General features: G+C 38.4%; 2 protein-coding genes across 4 annotated transcripts in view; one reads left to right on the forward strand and one right to left on the reverse strand.

Annotated features, from left to right (window-relative positions):
• LOC143711053 (E3 ubiquitin-protein ligase TRIM35-like) overlaps positions 1–21,730 on the forward strand; it is a 242,540-nt gene that overhangs the window by 19,707 nt on the left and 201,103 nt on the right. The window lies entirely within an intron of this gene.
• LOC143710912 (uncharacterized) overlaps positions 1–21,730 on the reverse strand; it is a 195,562-nt gene that overhangs the window by 8,214 nt on the left and 165,618 nt on the right. The window contains exons 1-13 of one of the 3 annotated variants that reach the window (XM_077202154.1): positions 20,191–20,526; positions 16,973–17,102; positions 16,646–16,804; positions 16,412–16,541; positions 12,601–12,752; positions 11,636–11,739; positions 11,327–11,519; positions 8,122–8,253; positions 7,855–7,998; positions 7,505–7,643; positions 5,308–5,461; positions 891–1,027; positions 641–752 (exon numbers count right to left, since the gene is read on the reverse strand). In XM_077202154.1, coding sequence (XP_077058269.1) covers positions 641–752; positions 891–1,027; positions 5,308–5,461; positions 7,505–7,643; positions 7,855–7,998; positions 8,122–8,253; positions 11,327–11,519; positions 11,636–11,739; positions 12,601–12,752; positions 16,412–16,475 — 1,331 coding nt within the window. In that variant the 5' untranslated portion in view covers positions 16,476–16,541; positions 16,646–16,804; positions 16,973–17,102; positions 20,191–20,526. Of the gene's footprint in view, positions 1–640; positions 753–890; positions 1,028–5,307; positions 5,462–7,504; positions 7,644–7,854; positions 7,999–8,121; positions 8,254–11,326; positions 11,520–11,635; positions 11,740–12,600; positions 12,753–16,411; positions 16,542–16,645; positions 16,805–16,972; positions 17,103–20,190; positions 20,527–21,730 lie in introns of those variants that run through there. The other 2 variants (XM_077202153.1, XM_077202155.1) reach the window with 2 other exon arrangements.

Consider the following 21,730-nt stretch of genomic DNA (forward strand, 5'->3'; position numbering starts at 1 on the left):
AACCAGTCACAAGGATATTTGTAAAGCTTACATAACAATATGAACATTTATGCACATCAGCACAGTGTTGCACGCAGTATTTCTACAATGGATTACAATTTGTAGATTATGCATTGTTCAATACTATTGTTCCAAACTATTATAATATTAAAGGTTTACAGATATTTGTATTACCTTTTTGACAGTTATTGAATGTATTAATAGCATATATATAATACTAATCCATGTCTAAATCATTATATGTATTTGTTGCACAGCTCTTTGGAATACTTGATTCTGATTGAAAGCTGCTGTATTTAGAATTATTTTATAAATACAAAATTCCCTGTTAACAAATATGACCCAACAAGATTACAGTACAAAAATGAGCCCTGGCAATATTAAATTGTGTGACTTTTTATACTTACACAAAATATTAGATTAAATGAAGATAAAAAATTATCTTAGATTAAAAGATTAAATGAAGATAAAATTAATATATTTTGAAAAATGTTTTTCAAAACATTCCATTTTTGTGACCATTGATTTCAATTGAATGGACAAAGAAATTCTCAAAATATCTTTGTTTTGGAACAACTATTTTTGGGGTGAACCAAGGACTATTCCTTGACTAAAATGATGAATAAAGAATAATACTTACTTATTAGCCAGTTCATCTACGTTCACTCTGATATTTTCTCCAGAAAGAGGGTTGAAAACAACAACGTTTTGAAGAGCCCCTTTATCTTTGTAGCTGTACATACCAAATTTTTCTGTAACAATAAAACATTAGTTAATACCCCTGCTGAGTGATATGAATAGTATTACCAGTAATATAGTGTGGAATATTATCAGTTCTTCTAACACTTCTAATATATATACTAATATAAACCGCGTGTGACGTCAGTTACCGTGACTGAGGAGGATCAAGCGTGGTGCGTCAACTCCAAACTCCTTGAGTTGTAGCGGTGGAGTAACAACCAAATGAGAAAACTCTTCCACTTTCTTGTTCATTTCGGCAAATGTTTCCTCTGGATTGACGTTAAAACTAAAAGAGCATATTGTCATCAGGATTATTGTCATTAAGGATAATAATATTTTTTTTATTTCTCTATTTCAATTAATAAAAAGGCAAGGCAAGATAATGTTGACATGATAGATAATGTTGTCTTGTTTTATTTAGAGTATGTTCAAAAATGAACCAATGAATCCAATGGGGAAATGCAAAAACTGAATTTTGCATTCATTGTTCAAAAAGAACATTGTACTGTCACAGTGTATGGTTTGTGTTTCCCCGGGTGTCCACTAGAGGTCTGTTCCCCATACTGTCACCATTCACTCTGGAACTGCATTTCCCATAATCCTTTGTCTGTTCTCATCACTCGTGATTGCACTCAGCTGTTCCATATCACATTGTTAGTTTCTGTGTATATATACCCTGTCTGGTTGGTGTTTGTCACAGAATCGTTGTTTGATGTCACTTACACTTCCAAAGTTGTTTCTCGCCTGTTCTTGTTTTGTTTATTTATTTATTGGACTGCTAATATGGATTTTGAACCCTGCATGGATGACTACGAATTGTATTGCCCAAACAATAAATATACTGCTTTTGGATCTACCTGTTTTCCTGTGTGTTCCCGTGACAGAACAACTCCGTCAGAACATAGATCCAGCGTTATGGATTTTCGTGGCTCTTTCCCAACCACGAAGACAGAGAGGAGGCAACAGAGGGGGAATTCGCCAGTCGAAGAGGTCCCAACCCGAATTAACGTTTTTCAATGCTTTGCATTATGGGCCCACCAGACTGAGGAGGCCATGGCGGTCAATTCCCCTGAGCACCCTTCCACCGATGACAGAGTCTTTTAGGGGAACCCGTCTGGCCAGGTTTTTGGGGACTCGTGGAGGCCGCAGGGGAGGAGGTGCTAGAGGTGAGCTCCGTCCCCACTCTCCACTTCGGTCTTTCTCCGACAATGAGCCAGTGATGCTCAGCCCAGAGCTCCCTTCGCCACTGGTCTTGTTACAGCCTGGAGCCTGCACCTCGCCATAAGAAACGGCGGAGGAGGAGGAAGACTTCCCGTCTCCCCAATGTCCCGGAGATCGTCCCAGTGCAGCCTGCTGTCATCCCGGAGGTCGTTCCCGTGCAGCCCGCTGTCGTCCCAGAGATCATCCAGTGCAGCCCGCTGTCGTCCCGGAGGTCGTTCCGTGCAGCCCGCTGTCGTCCCAGAGATCGTCCAGTGCAGCCTGCTGTCGTCCCGGAGGTTGTTCCCGTGCAGCCCGCTGTCGTCCCGGAGATCGTTCCAGTGCAGCCCGCTGTCGTCCCGGAGGTCGTTCCCGTGCAGCCCGCTGTCGTCCCACAGATCGTCCCAGTGCAGCCTGCTGTCATCCCGGAGGTCGTTCCCGTGCAGCCCGCTGTCGTCCCGGAGGTTGTTCCCGTGCAGCCCGCTGTCGTCCCGGAGGTTGTTCCCGTGCAGCCCGCTGTCGTCCCGGAGGTCGTTCCCGTGCAGCCCGCTGTCGTCCCACAGATCGTCCCAGTGCAGCCTGCTGTCATCCCGGAGGTCGTTCCCGTGCAGTCCGCTGTCGTCCCGGAGGTTGTTCCCGTGCAGCCTGCTGTCATCCCGGAGGTCGTTCCCGTGCAGCCCGCTGTCGTCCCACAGATCGTCCCAGTGCAGCCCGCTGTCGTCCCGGAGGTCATTCCCGTGCAGCCCGCTGTCGTCCCACAGATCGTCCCAGTGCAGCCTGCTGTCATCCCGGAGGTCGTTCCCGTGCAGCCCGCTGTCGTCCCAGAGATCATCCAGTGCAGCCCGCTGTTGTCCCGGAGATCGTTCCCGTGCAGCCCGCTGTCGTCCCGGAGATCATTCCAGTGCAGCCCGCTGTCGTCCCGGAGGTCGTTCCCGTGCAGCCCGCTGTCGTCCCACAGATCGTCCCAGTGCAGCCCGCTGTCGTCCCGGAGGTTGTTCCCGTGCAGCCCGCTGTCGTCCCGGAGGTCGTTCCCGTGCAGCCCGCTGTCGTCCCGGAGATCGTTCCAGTGCAGCCCGCTGTCGTCCCGGAGGTCGTTCCCGTGCAGCCCGCTGTCATCCCACAGATCGTCCCAGTGCAGCCCGCTGTCGTCCCAGAGGTCGTTCCCGTGCAGCCCGCTGTCGTCCCGGAGATCGTTCCCGTGCAGCCCGCTGTCGACCCGGAGGTCGTTCCCATGCAGCCCGCTGTCATCCCGGAGGTCGTTCCCGTACAGCCCGCTGTCATCTCGGAGATCGTCTCGGAACTGCCTACCATCAGTCCTGCCACGGCAAGGAGGCAGTCTTCCTCTTTTATGCAGTGGCAGTACTGCATGCATGGAGGAGACACAGCACGTCTGCCGATCCAGAGACTGTTCAGGTCCCGTCTGCCGATCCAGAGACTGTTCACGTCACGTCAGCCTATCCAGAGACTGTTCACGTCACGTCAGCCGATCCAGAGACTGTTCACGTCACGTCTGCCGATCCAGAGACTGTTCACGTCACGTCTGCCGATCCAGAGACTGTTCAGGTCACGTCTGCCGATCCAGAGACTGTTCACGTCACGTCAGCCGATCCAGAGACTGTTCAGGTCACGTCAGCCGATCCAGAGACTGTTCACGTCACTTCAGCCGATCCAGAGACTGTTCAGGTCACGTCAGCCGATCCAGAGACTGTTCAGGTCACGTCAGCCGATCCAGAGACTGTTCACGTCACGTCAGCCGATCCAGAGACTGTTCACGTCACGTCAGCCGATCCAGAGACTGTTCAGGTCACGTCAGCCGATCCAGAGACTGTTCCTGTTGCTGTTCCTGAGCAGGTGTCTGTTGCTGTGCCATGGATTTACCCATAATCCTTTTTCTGTTCTCATCACTCGTGATTGCACTCAGCTGTTCCATTTCTGTGTGTATATATACCCTGTCTGGTTAGTGTTTGTCATGGAGTCGTTGTTTGATGTCACTTACACTTCCAAAGTTGTTTCTCGCCAGTTCTTGTTTTGTTTATTTGTTTATTGGACTGCTAATATGGATTTTGAGCCCTGCATGGATGACTACGAATTGGATTGCCCTAACAATAAATATACTGCTTTTGGATCTACCTGTTTTCCTGTGTGTTCCCGTGACATGCACAAAAAGTCAAAGTCTAAAAAGAAAACCAGGTCTCAGTGGGATAGTCTCAGGCATCCACAATTTAGTCCAGAAGTGTCTAATCCTGCTCCTTGAGGGCCACTATTCCTGCAGAGTTCAGCTCCAAACCTGATTAAACACACCTGGACCTGCTAATTAAGGTCTTCAACATCACTAGAAACTTCCTGGGACTGGCTGGCGCTAAACTCTGGCCATCCAGGATCGGACACCCCTGATTAAGTGTCTCCAGTTCATATCCTGCATGTCATTTTGTGGGGAAAACCAGCGCACACGGAGGAAACCCACATGAACACAAGAACATTCAAACCAGTGGTTGTAGCATCTGGGTTTGCATGTGCATATGGTTTCGGGTGGATTGGGTCCAGCATCCATTAAGACAACATTCGTTTTACTGCCTATTCGGCTCAAAGCTTGCTTAGTTTACCATTAAGTTTCATCAACTTGCCGACATTAAATCAGTATTACCACACAAATTAAAATTCAGTGCATAAACGTGGGGCTCTAACCCCATAATTTACTCTCATTTTATTCACATACATTATTTTTCTACTAAGTGTAAGGGCTTATAATATCTGAGTGGAATTGTCTTTAGTAAATTTAGAAAACTTGTCTCTTAGGTTTTTATAGTGAATTGCTTCTTTTTTTTTTTGATATTATGGGAAACTTATTTCTATGGCATCGCTGTCCAGTAGTAATTAGCTTTTGAAGTGGTTTTACTTAATGTAAAGTTAACGAAAGTTATCATGAGGATTGTAATGTTTAAAGCAGATGTCTTAAATATCAGTAGACCGGGAAGATTTTAAAACGAGCCGTTCATTCATAAGTACGCAGGATCGCTGTGAAAATACAGACAAAATACAACGAGCGCAGCGCTGAAAAGGGGCGGGGCTACATAAGGTCTATAATGTTACCGGTTGTTAATGTTCTTAGGTTGTTGTTTTATGATTAACAAAGTGTGTTTGTTGGGTAAAAGCCTGTTCTGGAAGAATGAGTTGATTTGCGACATGAATGAAGTGTTTTGGTAGTTTTAGTGCATTTTTAAAGTGAAAGTAATTGCTGTGCCGAGCTAAAAGTTGGTAAGGAGAAATTTCTGAAGAGTCTTGAAAAGTGACCCAGTATTGAGAAAAGTGTCCCAGCGATTGTAAAAAAATAAATAAATAAAATGATTCAGCAGGTGAAAAGTGTGATACCTGGACTCGGGTGTAGTGCCATCACAGTGAGTCCAGAGCGGGAAGGATTCAAGGAACGGCGGGAGACTGAGCAGAATCTTTTCAACATCACTGGCTTTTTTTACTGAGGTCTCTTTAAGGTTCGGTTCAGTGCAGTTTGGAATAATTCCTCCCTCTAAAAAATACAAAAATAAAAACAGAATAATACACAAGTATTGTGATTGGGTAGACAGTTTACAGAGTTGGGAATATTTTCTTCATTAAGCAAGTTTAAGTCCATACAGCTCCAGGGGGTATAAAGGCCTTCTGAAGCGACGCGATGGGTTTTTGTAAGAAAAATAAAATTGTATTTTAATTTTAAATTCTTGATGCAATGTATGAACTAGGTCCCCATTCATTGTGTTGAAGAGTAGAGCCTGTACTTCAGTCCAGGATGAGCAGAGAAACAATGATGATGCGCTGCATGATGATTTAGAACTAAAGTTCTTTTAAAAAACCATCTACAGTATTTAGGGTTATTTTAAAGTAAAATGTTCTTTGGGGAGCTTAAAAGGGTTCTCCTATGGCATCAAGCTGAAAAAATCTTTTTCGTACTTAAAACCTTTATTCTTAACAGTGTATATAACCTGCCATACAGCTAGGGCTGACAACTGTCCCGAATTAGCCGGGACGTCCGGATTTTTGGGCCTAATTTATTTGTCCCGTACAGGACCTCTCTTGTCCCGTTTTTTGAGTGCTACACTGATCTGACTGATACAACAGCAACAAGACACTTTGAGAATGACCACGACACCGGTCATCATCCAATCACGCGGTTCATCCAATTTATTGGATCATACCAATAAACTCTAAATTGAGAATTAATTATTCTTTTGGGACAAATTATTTAATTTGCGAACAGAATCCTCCGCTGTCTGGTCTCTCCCGGTTCGATCCGGTCTCACGCTAACGGAAAATCCCTTTCGCTGTCCTGTCGGGTTTTGATTTCGGCAAATCAGTTTTGGTGAATTTAAACAGCGTGATTATTGTTCATGAGTCCAACATCCAGCCACGCAAGAAAACATGAAATCTTCCCGAGGGAATAATATGCTGATGTGATTTGCTGCCCAAGAAACATGTCTTGTCTTGATTATTATTAATGTTTTTTTCTAACATTATAATGGGCGGCAGTGGCTCAGTGGTTCATGTAGGTTGTCTACAAACCGAAAGGTAGGTGGTTCGATCCCCGGTTCCACCTGACCAAGTGTCGAGGTGTCCATGAGCAAGACACCTAACCCCAGCTGCTCCCGAGGAGCTGGATGGCGCCCTGCATGGCTGACACCGCCGTCGGTGTATGAATGAGTGAGTGAATGGGTGAATGTGAGGCAAATATGTAAAGCGCTTTGGTGGCCATTGGGTCTGTGACTGTTATTCTTAGGGTCTGTGACAAGACTGGTACACGGGTCCAGAAGGTAAACATATATGCATAACATTTTTCATCAAATAAAATCTTACATAAATATTTTTTTCTTTAAATATGCTGTATATGTACATTTATGTAATGTCCTAATTTATTATATTGCCTCTACTTACAGATTGCCATAGTTGAAGGACTTTACTATCTCTTCAGGGAGTTGTTACCCAGCCATACAAAAATATCTGATGACCGGATAATTGAGGACATGGATGTTTTTGAGTATGCCCCAGTTTGCTGGGCCTACCTCATATCTCAAGCAAAGGTATAATTGTATTGTATAATGTACATCTGTTTACAAAGAAGTGTTTTGACAGGTTTTACGGTTGGTATTAAAAGGTCATGCACGCTATATAAATGCAGTCCATTTACCATGCAGTCCATATAATGCGTCCTTGCTGAATAAAAGTCGGGTATTACTTTCTTTAAAATTTTGTGTATAATGTTACAAAAGCTTTCTATTTCAGATAAATGTTATTATATTGAACTGTTTTGTGTGTAATGTTACTGTTTTGTGTGACCTTAAAATTTGTTTTTGAATTAAATTGTACATAACAGGTTAAGCAAAACAAATGTGTTTATGTCTGAGAACCTTTTAAACGCATACAAACCTGAAATGACATATACTGTGTGATACAGTACAAATATTTTGAGTGTCCCTTCTTTTCCTGTAAAGAACCACGATTGTCCCGCATTTTTCTTTTCAGAAGTTGGCAACCCTACATACAGTATAAATAAACAATCAAATGAAAAGTGAACTTTTACCTCTAATGACATCCAGTACATACTCTCTCTCAAACACTTCAGGCACGTCTGGTACACGCACCGGCTCAGAGAAACGCTGATTTGTTGACTGTGCCTTCATGGAAATTGAAGCATAGTTCTCATGCTCTGTGCTCACATCCTGTGGGGAGAAATACTGAAATCACTGAATGATCTGATGCTGTTAACTGTCATCGTTTTGTTGAAATATTGGTATCGATTAAATGTTGTTGTTAACTTGAAATGCTTTTGGGGAAAAAAAGACTTTTTTTGCATGACCTTTTAATACCAACCGTAAAACCTGTCAAAACACTTCTTTGTAAACAGATGTACATTATACAATACAATTATACCTTTGCTTGAGATATGAGGTAGGCCCAGCAAACTGGGGCATACTCAAAAACATCCATGTCCTCAATTATCCGGTCATCAGATCTTTTTGTATGGCTGGGTAACAACTCCCTGAAGAGATAGTAAAGTCCTTCAACTATGGCAATCTGTAAGTAGAGGCAATATAATAAATTAGGACATTACATAAATGTACATATACAGCATATTTAAAGAAAAAAATATTTATGTAAGATTTTATTTGATGAAAAATGTTATGCATATATGTTTACCTTCTGGACCCGTGTACCAGTCTTGTTTTGGCACATAATCTGAAACAAGCTCTGGGCTAAGGCATTGCATCCACTGATTTTCCGAATGTATGCTATCACTTTCTTGAACCCATCTCCTCCATTTTCAATTCTCTAGATGTTCGGAATTAGATTGAGTGGAAGCATAGTATTAGATTTACAAACACATTTTTTAGCCCATTCATGATAAATAAGTATAGCCTAATATGGTTTAATGTAGGTTATCTGTTTATGAACCATGTATCAGGTTAGTATATGATAGGAGAGTTTGCTTTGCTATGCATGCCATAAGTATGGTGTCCGAGAGCTCAACACACTGCAACTGAAGAAAACAAAACGCAAATAGAAAAAACAACATCAAATTAAGAAAACATTCATCAGTTTGAAAACACATGCTGAAAATCCTCACAAAGGATTTGAAACGCAACGGTACAGAAACACACTGCAAATACTCACTATGCAACCAAATACAAAAACACACTGCAAATACTCCCTATGCAACCAAATACAGAAACGCACTGAAATTACTCACTATGCAACCAAATACAGAAACGCACTGCAAATACTCATTATGCGACCGAATACAAAAACACACTGCAAATAATCACTATGCAGCCAGATACAGAAATGCACTGCAAATACTCACTATGCGACCAAATACAGAAACGCACTGCAAATACTCACTATGCAACCAAATACAAAAACGCACTGCAAATACTCACTATGCAACCAAATACAAAAACGCACTGCAAATACTCACTATGCAACCAAATATAGAAATGCACTGCAAATACTCACTATGCGACCAAATACAAAAACACACTGTAAATAATCACTATGCAGCCAAATACAGAAATGCACTGCAAATACTCACTATGCAACCAAATACAAAAACACACTGCAAATACTCACTATGCAACCAAATATAGAAATGCACCGCAAATACTCACTATAAAACCAAATACGAAAACGCACTGCAAATACTCCCTATGCAACCAAATACAAAAACACACTGCAAATACTCACTATGCAACCAAATACAAAAACACACTGCAAATAATCACTATGCAGCCAAATACAGAAATGCACTGCAAATACTCACTTTGCAACCAAATACAAAAACACACTGCAAATAATCACTATGCAAATACAAAAACGCACTGCAAATAATCACTATGCAGCCAAATACAGAAATGCACTGCAAATACTCACTATGCAACCAAATACAAAAACACACTGCAAATACTCACTATGCAACCAAATATAGAAATGCACCGCAAATACTCACTATGCAACCAAATACAAAAACGCACCGCAAATACTCACTATGCGACCAAATACAAAAACACACTGCAAATAATCACTATGCAGCCAAATACAAAAATGCACTGCAAATACTCACTTTGCAACCAAATACAAAAACACACTGCAAATAATCACTATGCAAATACAAAAACGCACCGCAAATAATCACTATGCAGCCAAATACAGAAATGCACTGCAAATACTCACTATGGAACCAAATACAAAAACACACTGCAAATACTCATTATGCAACCAAATATAGAAATGCACCGCAAATACTCACTATGCAACCAAATACAAAAACACACTGCAAATACTCCCTATGCAACCAAATACAGAAACGCACTGCAAATACTCCCTATGCAACCAAATACAAAAACACACTGCAAATTATCACTATGCAGCCAAATACAGAAATGCACTGCAAATACTCACTTTGCAACCAAATACAAAAACACACTGCAAATAATCACTATGCAAATACAAAAACGCACTGCAAATAATCACTATGCAGCCAAATACAGAAATGCACTGCAAATACTCACTATGCAACCAAATACAAAAACACACTGCAAATACTCACTATGCAACCAAATATAGAAATGCACCGCAAATACTCACTATGCAACCAAATACAAAAACGCACCGCAAATACTCACTATGCGACCAAATACAAAAACACACTGCAAATAATCACTATGCAGCCAAATACAAAAATGCACTGCAAATACTCACTTTGCAACCAAATACAAAAACACACTGCAAATAATCACTATGCAAATACAAAAACGCACTGCAAATAATCACTATGCAGCCAAATACAGAAATGCACTGCAAATACTCACTATGCAACCAAATACAAAAACACACTGCAAATACTCCCTATGCAACCAAATATAGAAATGCACCGCAAATACTCACTATGCAACCAAATACAAAAACACACTGCAAATACTCCCTATGCAACCAAATACAGAAATGCACTGCAAATACTCCCTATGCAACCAAATACAAAAACACACTGCAAATACTCACTATGCAACCAAATATAGAAATGCACTGCAAATACTCACTATGCAACCAAATACAGAAACGCACTGCAAATACTCACTATGCAACCAAATACAAAAATGGACTGCAAATACTCACTATGCAACCAAATACAGAAATGCACTGCAAATACTCCCTATGCAACCAAATACAAAAACACACTGCAAATACTCACTATGCAACCAAATATAGAAATGCACTGCAAATACTCACTATGCAACCAAATACAGAAACGCACTGCAAATACTCATTATGCAACCAAATACAAAAACACACTGCAAATAATCACTATGCAGCCAAATACAGAAATGCACTGCAAATACTCACTATGCAACCACATACAAAAACACACTGCAAATACTCACTATGCAACCACATACAAAAACACACTGCAAATACTCACTATGCAACCAAATATAGAAATGCACTGCAAATACTCACTATGCAACCAAATACAGAAACGCACTGCAAATACTAACTTTGCAACCAAATACAGAAATACACTGCAAATACTCACTATGTAACCAAATACAAAAACCTGCTGCAAATACTCACTATTCAACCAAATACAGAAAAAACACATGTTGTCAAACTGATGATGTTTTCTTAATTATCTGAATCGCTCCCTATCATCTATTTAGTGCACTTTATTTGCCATATATACTATAGTAAATGTGTGATTATGATTCTAGAGAGCATTTGACAAACTGTCTTGCCAAAGAAACTATAACATGGGAGCTGGTGTGTAAAACAAATATTTTGAATGTGATGTGAAGTAATTGTTTTAATGCTGAAAAAAAAGTAAAGTGAGTAATCAGAAAAGGAAACTTACAATGGCATTCAAAACTGAGAAAAAGGCACTGAGGCCCTTCTCTGTTTGTTTCACTGATGGTGTGATATCACTTTGGCAGAATTTATTCATATCCGGTGCTTCATCGTGAAATGAGGACAAAGAGAATTGCAGCACCTCGTCTTCACTGATTTCAAGCTTATGTAGTGTATCATTGACTTTACATACATAGTCTCTGTAAAAGAGAGAAATATAAATTATTGATTACATTTAGTAAGATTTAAGATATAGTATTTAGAATATTTGTGTTGTGATCTATCTGGTGTTCCATATTAAAATGAAGCAAATTACTTGAGGTAAAGCACATGTGAAGGTATTCCACTCTCAAGTGAAAGCCGTCCTTTCAAGTCAGTCAACGTGTCACAATCCAAGTTCACATGGATTTCATACCTGCCCTGTTAGTAAAAAAAAACCTTATATAGTTCTGTGTACATGTACACTAGTTGTCCATACCTACATGCCTAAATGTAACCCATGCATGTGCTGAAGTTGAATAGATAATATGGCCAAGACAAAAGAGCTCTAATAAAAGCCACGAGAAGAAGCTACAAAAAGGCTATGGATGTAAAGAACATTTCCAAGAACATTTCTCTAAACGTTCCTAGAGACACAATTGACAGCATTGGATGTAAGTTTTAAATGTATGGACCATAGACCATGTGACGAGCGGTAACGTTTATAAGGGGTTATAAATAAATTTTAAATCTGTAACTCAGCTTTACATTCTCAGAATCACTGTGTGTAAATTACCCCTCTATGAGGTTTACTAATGGCTGGTACCCTTTTCTTAATAAACACCCCAATTCGGTACGGTCTTCCAAAAAATATGTATTCTCTCAGCATATATCCTCATGCCATTTCAGAAAAAAACAGCCAGTGTAATCAGAGTTAATGTTTTCAGGTGTATTTGATGAAGCTAAACTCTGCGTAGTAGTTGCCCATCCCTGCCCTACAGTCTCGTGGAAGAAAGAGTCATATATGAAATGGTTGGAGGACGAGTACATGAGAGAATATTCATTTTTGAGAGGACTTTAAATTACATGATAGCACATCTAAAGGAAATATGTGGAAATGAATTACAACGAATTGTGCTCACGGTAGAATGACATTTAACCAGTGGCTCATGGTCAGACCCTTCAAACCCAAAGAAGGGGTGACAGTTAAAATTGCCAAACTTTCAATAAGTGAAATATAAAATGTATTGGGGGTTGGGAAAAGCTGCATTTAAATAGATAACATTATTTTTGTCTTGTTACTTTTAGCATCACATGACAGAAGACGCTGTTTGGGCCTTCATTTCTTGTGTTGTTTTGCTGGGAGTGTCTGGCAGTTCCTCGTAAGTTTTCTTTTGGTGTAAATATGGCGTACAGTTCACTCCCGTTTTCAATGTGCCTGTCTTTCAGGGACCCTGTGAGGATAAACAAAAACATGCAAAGACAATTTCAGTTACACTGAATGGAGAAAATCAAAGCTGTCTGAACACACTAGATAGAGATATCAATGATTAATCACTGAACAACGATTTTATTAAATCACTTGAGCTTGTCGATTAATCAGTTCAGCACAAATGCGTTCAGTAATCATTGAAAGCAGACGCTGAAAACACTTATAAGATCAACAGATGCTGGTGCACATATTTCATGTCCGCTACACAAATGCTTGGCTTGCATGAAAAAAGTAATAGGGGCTCAAAATCACGAGTACAGAAGCGCTTTCTTAAGGAAAGATTATGTTGTGTTCCATTTACCCGAGTTGACAAGTATTACAGTAATAAACAATATATTATATTATATATATTGTAGGGCTCGGGGAATTACGCGTTAATCTTTGCAATTAATTTGAGATGTTTAACACTTTCAACAAAAAAAAATTACGCAATTGACGCAGCACTTTCAAACGCAGAATTCAAATACCATAGAAGCTGGATTATTTCAAATAATTAGCTTTGTAGCACTATACTTTATTTTGATCATTAGTAAAATACAATAAAAATCAGTTAAATCTGAATGCATAGAACTGAATGAATAATAATATATCGATGTTTAATATTATTTGAATATAGGGCTATTTTCTGTTCCTTTTTTTCTGTGTTGTTTAATTTAATTAGGTGATTCTACGTTTAAATATTGATGATTACAAGCTTGGGGGAAATGCAATTAATCACAGCAAATTTTGCAATGAATAAGTTAATTTTTGTAATCAATTCCCAACACTAATATATTACTACTGTGTCATTATGGTTGATGTGCTGAGATGCCATATTGGAGTCAGAAGTCGGGGTTGTTGCGGTTTCTCAGTCCCAACTCTGACTTGTTCCAGTTAAAAGTTCCTACTGGGAACTAGGAATTTCCCACTTCCGAGGACAAATGGAGCGCACCATTATGCACACTACAAACACTGTGATCACGTTCAACATGACAAATAGTTTGTCTTTATTTACTGTAATTCTGACTCTGTCAATATTTAAAATATTTTGTTAGTTTTAATGAGCAGCATGAGTGAGTTGCATCAGGAATTAAGATCTCATCACAAGCGGCCAGCCAACCCTTACAAAAATATAACGTTTTTTCCTGTATAGACAATTATGAGGCGGCCGCCTCCGTCAAATTTCGTGCCGCCTCTCGACAAAACTCGGACAGACAGTCACGTGCTCATATACACTTTTTCCACCGTGACAGTTCTGTCGCGATTCCCGCTTGTGTCCATTCTCTAACCGTGTAGTTTGCCGATAGTGCTGCACGGATCATAATCCGCGGGTCGAGTAATAAAAAACATTCCATTCAATCGAGGGTGGATGACAGCTAAATGAGTGTAATAAAGACGTGTAATAATTGAACGAATCGTTTACATTAATGACTCAATGACTCGCTCATTAAGACGGCCGCCTGCCGCCTCCTACTGGCGGTTTAGTTTCAAAGTATCATTCTTTTCAACATTCCTTGTATGTTCAAAAAATATTAAAAATAATCTCATTTAATACAGTTATAATTTTTCAATGTAAATTATTTAATTTGATTGGTAACAGCCTAGTGTCTTATTATTTTAATTGAATGTATTGATAAAATGTAAGAATTTTAAATGAAATTTAGAGCATACATTAAATAAAATTAGGGGGAAAATGCCCTTTATAAAGGTACAAAAAATTGTTCTGATAAGAGTGTTTTCAAAAATGAAACATTGACAATAAGTTTAAAGGGAGTAAAGCCTCTGTTTAGGCTATAAAGAAAATGTAATTTTGCCAAAAGAAGAACTTTTAATTTAAATAAATGTTAATTGTGTGATATGTTACCATATTATCATGCTTCATTGAATAATTGTAATGTGATGATCAGATGCAGATATCTAAATCAAAGAATATGGGTGGTTGGCGGGTGGATTATTATTTATTTTTAACAACAGATTCGAGTGACTCAAAGTGCACCAGATTAATGAATTTATCTTTAAAATGTAAAACAAATTCTCCCGGGGGGGCATGCCCCCGGACCCCCCTAGTGTTACAATTTTACCACCTCCGCCTCATTTTGAGCCAGGAAAAACCCTGTATAAGTATACTTCAAGTTCATTTTATTAAGTGCACTTCAGTAAAGTTCAAGTATATTCCGGAATCCACTACCACTTCAATGTATGCATTTATTTTTTTGGAGTGATTTATAAGTTATTGATTAATAATCAAATATGTTTTCCCTTCTACATATTAAATGATTTGAACAACTTCTTCAAGCGTATGTTATTTTAAAGCATTTACATTACATCTTCAAATCACTAACGGATAATAATGAATATTGTCTGAACCTCCATAGAGAGAAAGAACATGCATTTGGTCGAGCTCTGCTCTAAACAAGAAACTTTCCCAAAACATACAGATAGTGTTTTGAGAAAGTTTTCTGTTTAGAGCAGAGCTCGACCTTGACGAGGCTGGATTCTGTGTGTGTGTGTGTGTGTGTGTGTGTGTGTGTGTGTGTGTGTGTGTGTGTGTGTGTGTGTGTGTGTTAATATTCTGTTTTACAGGTCAGTATTGGTAAGATTAACAACTGACACCCTGTAGAGATGAAATAATTAGTTGTTCGACATGTTGACTCCAAGATATTGTAGCTTTGTGAACTCAGGGTTCAGGTGTCATATCAATGAAGATACGCTTCTGTCTAACACTCAATGAGGAAAATTCCTGTTTATCATTTTTGTGTACCATTTCAAAACTACTTGGGACTTAATTGGCCTTTTTTTTAGTGTGTAAAAGTATACTTTTTAGTGTAACAGTAGTACACTGTGTACACAACTAGTTTTCCGTTTGTACTGCAACTGTACTAGAAGTGATGTTATAGGTATAGTGATAGTTTACTAGTCAAATACTTGTAGCACATTTTTTAGTTTATAAAAGTACACTTTGAAGTATACTCGCAGTATAAAACTACTAAACTAGCAGTTTACTGACAGTATACCTGTAAGTTCTTGAAGTGAACATAACATTATAATTTACTATTTATATTACTTTAGCACTTTTAGTATATTATCCATGTTCCTATTTACATTAGTGTTTTATACTCGAAATATACCTTTAATATTTTAAAGGTAAATAAATAAATAAACAACATTTTATTCAAGCTTCATGCATCCTTTATCAACACTTGAATGTGGGTAAGTTTCATAAAAAAACTAAATTTTAAACAAAAATATGAGAAAATAGCATTTTTGTAATTTTACGTACCATACCGAAAGCCCTGACATGTATCCATTCAGTTCAGTATTACGACTAGTTTGGCTACTATGTGGCCATTTGAAGTTCTCCATATGCGTTTTATGGTATTAACGTTAATGAATATTTGATTGATTTTAATAGAAATCGAAATGTACATCCCTAATTCTAAACTTTTTCATTTAGATTATGACTGATTTGCTTTTAGCCCATGAGATCGTTACAAATATAAAGCATTAAAATAAATAATCAACTGCCAGGAAAAAGACTGTATAATTGGTAAAGTACAAAAAATGTTTCTCATTTCAGTGCTGTATCCTGCATACTGTGTTACAGTACCACATTATTAAATATGAATATCAATAAACACTAACATGTGTTGAAGAATGGGTCATCTGTCAAAGGCATCCCATCAACAGTGAACAGACACACAGTCATCGATGTTCTTGTGAATGCTGATCCTCAGAATAAAATCATCCACTGTGTTCTGTAACGGGTCCATATCTGTGCAAAAAACAATCTCAAAATTATGATGACTTAACTTTTACAATATCACACAAAAAGTCATTATTGTCTTTCAAGTTTAAGGGACTCACCAAAACACTTACCTTGTATTTCTTTGCGCCCTTGACATTTTGGGAATGAATAATACAGGAAATATGCCTGAAGTGATTTCATCAATGAGCCGTTGTGTGGAGGAGCCAAACCAAGTCTCTGAATGTCATCGATCATGTTCTTAAATTTGTTCTTCTGAACTTGCTTAAACTCTTTGGAGACACCAAGCAGAGAACGTCATTTAAATAATTAAAGTAGCAAGATTTAATACAATTTTTATAATTTGAATAACTGTTGTAGTAACGGCATGTAATAACTTTATTATAAAAAAAAAAATGTATGAATAAATTTTTCCAGAAAAGTCTGTTGATAAATCTTACTCATGTTGTCCAAGTCCTCATCAGTTACACCGTCAGCGAAATCCTTCACGTCCTCAATCCCAAGCTCAACAAACTGCTCGTAAAACTTCTCTAGTTTGTAGTTTTCTAAAAGCTTCAATACTTCATCAATCTGAAAATACATTGAAATTATAATGAGTGCATTTTATTTACCTACAGAAAATATCAACATTTCAAAAAATATTGCATATTTTAGTATTAATGTTATAGACAAATACTGCATGTGTGGAATGTCAATAATAACTGTTAATAATAACAGTAACAGGGTTTACTCATATAGCTTGGCTTCCAGAGAATAAATATGCACATGTTTGGTAATTAATTCATGTGATCATTATACAATCAAGTTACTAAAGAATTATTATTTTGTAGAAAGTTTCTTTTTTTTCTTATTCATTGTACTCTGTTGTTCTCATGCAGGGTTTACATTGGGATTTGTTGTGTGTGTGTGTGTGTGTGTCTCTGTGGTTACAATGGCCCATGCCACGACCAAGTAAAAACTAGGGGTGGCACAATCCGCCTTTTTTGCCTCCGATACCGATTCCGATACCTGGGACTCAGTATTGGCCGATACCGAGTACCGATCCGATACTAAAATAATAATTAAAAAAACAGTGCCGGATTACCTAATAAACTGTATCTGTATGCCTCACTGTGGGGAAGAGACTGGGATTATTCTTTTGTTAAAGGCATCAAAGCTTGACTTAAACATTATTTTTCCTTTGTAAAACAATACAGACTAAATATATACTATATAATTAAAAGACATTTCTTTTAAAATTTTAAGCGCAACTTTTTAATGAAGCAGCAACATATGATAGATTGGACAGAACAACTAAGGCTATCAATAAACTGCCATTGCGCAAAAGTATTATAATATGAAAGGCTCCAATTCAGAGCGACACGAAACACTTATGCCGTGCGTAGAATGATGTGTTTGAAGCAACATGGAGTCACGGCGCGCAACGCTTTGCATTGAAAAGTTCAAAGCACAAAAGTAAGATATACATAAATTTCTTTATTTATTCATTAGTTTGAGCCTTTTAACAGTTTTACATTTCAGTTAATGTGCGTGTGAATAACAATTATATCGCTCAGTGTTTGTGATCTAACAGACACCCGGTAGAAAGTAACATGTGAAACTCCAGCAAGTTAAAGTCCTTTTATGCAAACCATAGACCTTTATCTACAGATCTACAGTATAATAATAGGAACATTGACTCATCTTGGAGAGAGTTTAATCGTGTTGACTGTCGTACCCGAGCGCGACGTGCTGTTTGATGCTGAATGGAGAATGACTGACAGTCGCAGCGGAGGGAAGCACTTAGGTGAACTTGAGTTTAACGACTTAAATCTGTACCTCACATTAAACTATATGTAGGCTAATGGCTTCAGAAAACTTGGAATATAGTACACGAAAACATTATGGTGCTTTATAATGTTTTTGTGCCTTTTGTGTTGTATAACAATAACATACGTACAATATCGGGATCGGATTTGGATGGTCTCGCCTGGTCGATACCCGATCCGCCAAATATTGGTAGTATCGGAGCAATACCGATACTGAGTATCGGATCGGCGCACCCCTAGTAAAAACTGTAATAAATAATGTTTTTTTTTTTTTTAAGTTTTAATACTGGAATGGATAAATACTACACAGAACAAACTGTGATATTTAATATAGCATGTTAGAAATTATAGCGTGTGCTTATAATCTGTGCTCAGCATGCTGGGAACTAGGGCTGCAGGATTTGGGGAAAATGTCATATTGCAATTATTGAGGTCAATATTGCGATTGCGTTTCATGAGTCAACTTGCTCGCTTCTCAAGGAAAATGCACACACAGATTAGTGATAATTCTGAAATGTGTATTAATCAACTCAAACTAGCAACAACAACTAAATGCACAGTGTTTTCAAATTAAAATATAATTTTTTACAAAATTAGGCTAAATAATTACATATTTGCATTACTGCAAACTTGTTGTTGTCTCAATAGTACAATAGTATAAAATAAATTGAACATTTAATAAGAACATTTGTATGCTCATGAAAATAAGATATTTTGAACATTCTGTCCAGACAAACAGGGACATTCAAGCATGATGTTACAATGTCTAAACTCAGTCTGTGGATCATTTTGTGTAAGTGTATTGTGATTGTCAAAACATTTGGTAAGAAAATTCTGTTTAGTTACCAAATGTTTTGACAAAGTTTAGTGACATGTTAAAATGTTGACATGGTACAATGGCTGGTATGCTACAGTTTTTATTATTGCTTGACACAAATTTCACGATTTCAATTCAAATCTTGTGATTTGATTCTAATCTTGATTCAATATAGATTTATTTGGATAAATATTAGGTACAATACATGTTCATTTTTCTCAAGAAAAAAAGTAGTGATGCACGATATATCGGCCGCCGATATAATATCGGCCGATATGGTCAATTTTTTACACATCGGTATCGTTCCGATGTCAAAATAGGGCCGATGTGAACAGGCCGATAATCATTCCTGTATATTTGACGTGTGTGTAGGCTTAGATGTGAGTGTGTGGGGGCGGGGATGTTTGTTTTTGCACGAGCGCATACATTACACACATCGGCTAATGTGCTGTAGCAGGTGCTGGAGGCGGGAAGTTACGGCACTCTGCCTTGTTCTGACCGACCATCAAAGTATTGACGCGCTGGAGTTACGGGGTTATGATGTAGCAATTAAATCACCTCAGACACACATGCAAGTTACATGTTTCACAGTGATTGCTTTTGTTAGATTATTGAATAATGGCATACTCTCGGGGGAAAATGATGGTGGAAATGGCTTTGAAACGTAAACACCAAGATCAAGGTAAGAATGACACACGACACACACGGGTGCATAAAAAAGATAATCTTTAAAATGCAGTAATAGCTAGCGGTAGCCTTTAGCTAGCGATGCTACTTCACAAACTAGACAAACACGTTTCGAGCCATCAACAACTTATCCAGTAACAAGCGCTGCATTAGAGCAGGCTTGTATGATATCTTAATTCACAGCCCGTAATACAAGGCTACATGTAGGCTACAACTGAAATAAAATGCTAGCTCTCGCCTTCCAATGACAGTCCACTGACTGAAAACTACGCGAGTTGGTCGGTCGAAGCCGCAACGACACACCCATTATACACCAGCAGCAGGAATGTAGTAATTTAGAGCTTACCTTTTGTTGAACCCTGGTTAAAATCCATGTCAAACAACCGACGAGAAAGCAAATCCATTACAATGCGGAACTACTAGATACAGTTCTTTAGGGACACCTAATCTGTAGCCCCGCCTTAGCTCTGAAGCTCTGTGACTATTATGAACAGGCTGCGATGTCAAGATTGCAATGCTGGAATATGGTGTGTGTGTGTGTGTGTGTGTGTGTGTGTGTGTGTGTGTGTGTGTGTGTGTGTGTGTGTGTGTGTGTGTGTGTGTGTGTGTGTGTGTGTGTGTGTGTGTGTGGCTGAGAGAGAGAGAGAGGCGCGGGCGCGATCGAACAGTGGAAACATAAAAGCCTACTCCGTCATTTTGTTCATACAGGACATTCCAACTATTCTCACTACTTCAACTTCTTTGTTATACACGTGAAGTCATTTTTATCATAGTGAGTCTAATAAGGTTAATATTGCTTACATTTTAAGTGTTATCATAACATTGTGCTATAAAATAGAAGTTAAGGTCTTTTGCCTTTGTACAACAGTTCAAACTTGTAAAGTACAGTACTGCCCTACAGTGTTCACAGAATACAGTGACTTGGTCTCAAGTGAGTTATTGAGAACACTTAGGGTTGGCTTATTCATAGTGTGAATTCAGGACACACTTGTATCCTTTATAAAAAAAAAAAAATTTCTTCTGAATTCTGATTAAATATTTTGCACACAGATAAAGGTGCCCAATATCAGTCATTTCTGAAAATAAATTACAAAAGTAAAAAAAAAAAAAGTGTTTTGGAAAATTGCTCTAAATTTGATTATCATAAAAATGTGTTTTCTATACAGAGATATCGACATCGGTAAATATCGGTATCGGCCATAACAGCAATATTAATATCGGTTATCGGTATCGGCCACAATTTTCACATCGGTGCATCACTAAAAAAAAGTATCTCGCCTAATGCTGTATACAGAGAGCCCTGTCAGCTGGTATTATTATTAAAAGTTAAAAATAACAACTAATATGTGGTTTTTACTAGGCTACAATAACAACGTTACAATATTTTTATGATACTCTCTCTCATTTTTATGATACCCTCTCTCTCTCTATATATATATATATATAATTTGTCTAGCCAACTAACGTGCTATCTAGGTAAATGTGATGTTATGTGACAAATTGTTATCCAGCTGTTTTATTGACCTCTTTCCACGGTTGAAAAACTGATTGATCGATATTATTTATGAGGCATAAACATTTCGGTAAGTTGTACTGTATCTTTCTACACACCTATTGTTCATTCGTGTTTATTTACTATTAACTAGTAAAGAGTAAGAGATGTTCGGTTTGCGACCACGATCTGTCACGTCACATTTACAAGCGCCAAAATGCACATTTATTTCATAAAATCGCAGCATTTTGCGTAATATAATCGCATAGGCTTGACATCACGATTGTGTCAATGATCGTTGGAGGTTGGGCGTTGCTAACAAAATGGAGGCAGATTTGAATGCCAGTTTACAGTCAGTTGTGGAGGATTTCTAGTAGGCGTAGATAGCCACGCC

Source organism: Siphateles boraxobius, unplaced genomic scaffold, assembly GCF_051911475.1.
Source record: "Siphateles boraxobius isolate OS27281-9 unplaced genomic scaffold, OSU_SipBor_1 49, whole genome shotgun sequence".
Taxonomy (NCBI): domain Eukaryota; kingdom Metazoa; phylum Chordata; class Actinopteri; order Cypriniformes; family Leuciscidae; genus Siphateles; species Siphateles boraxobius.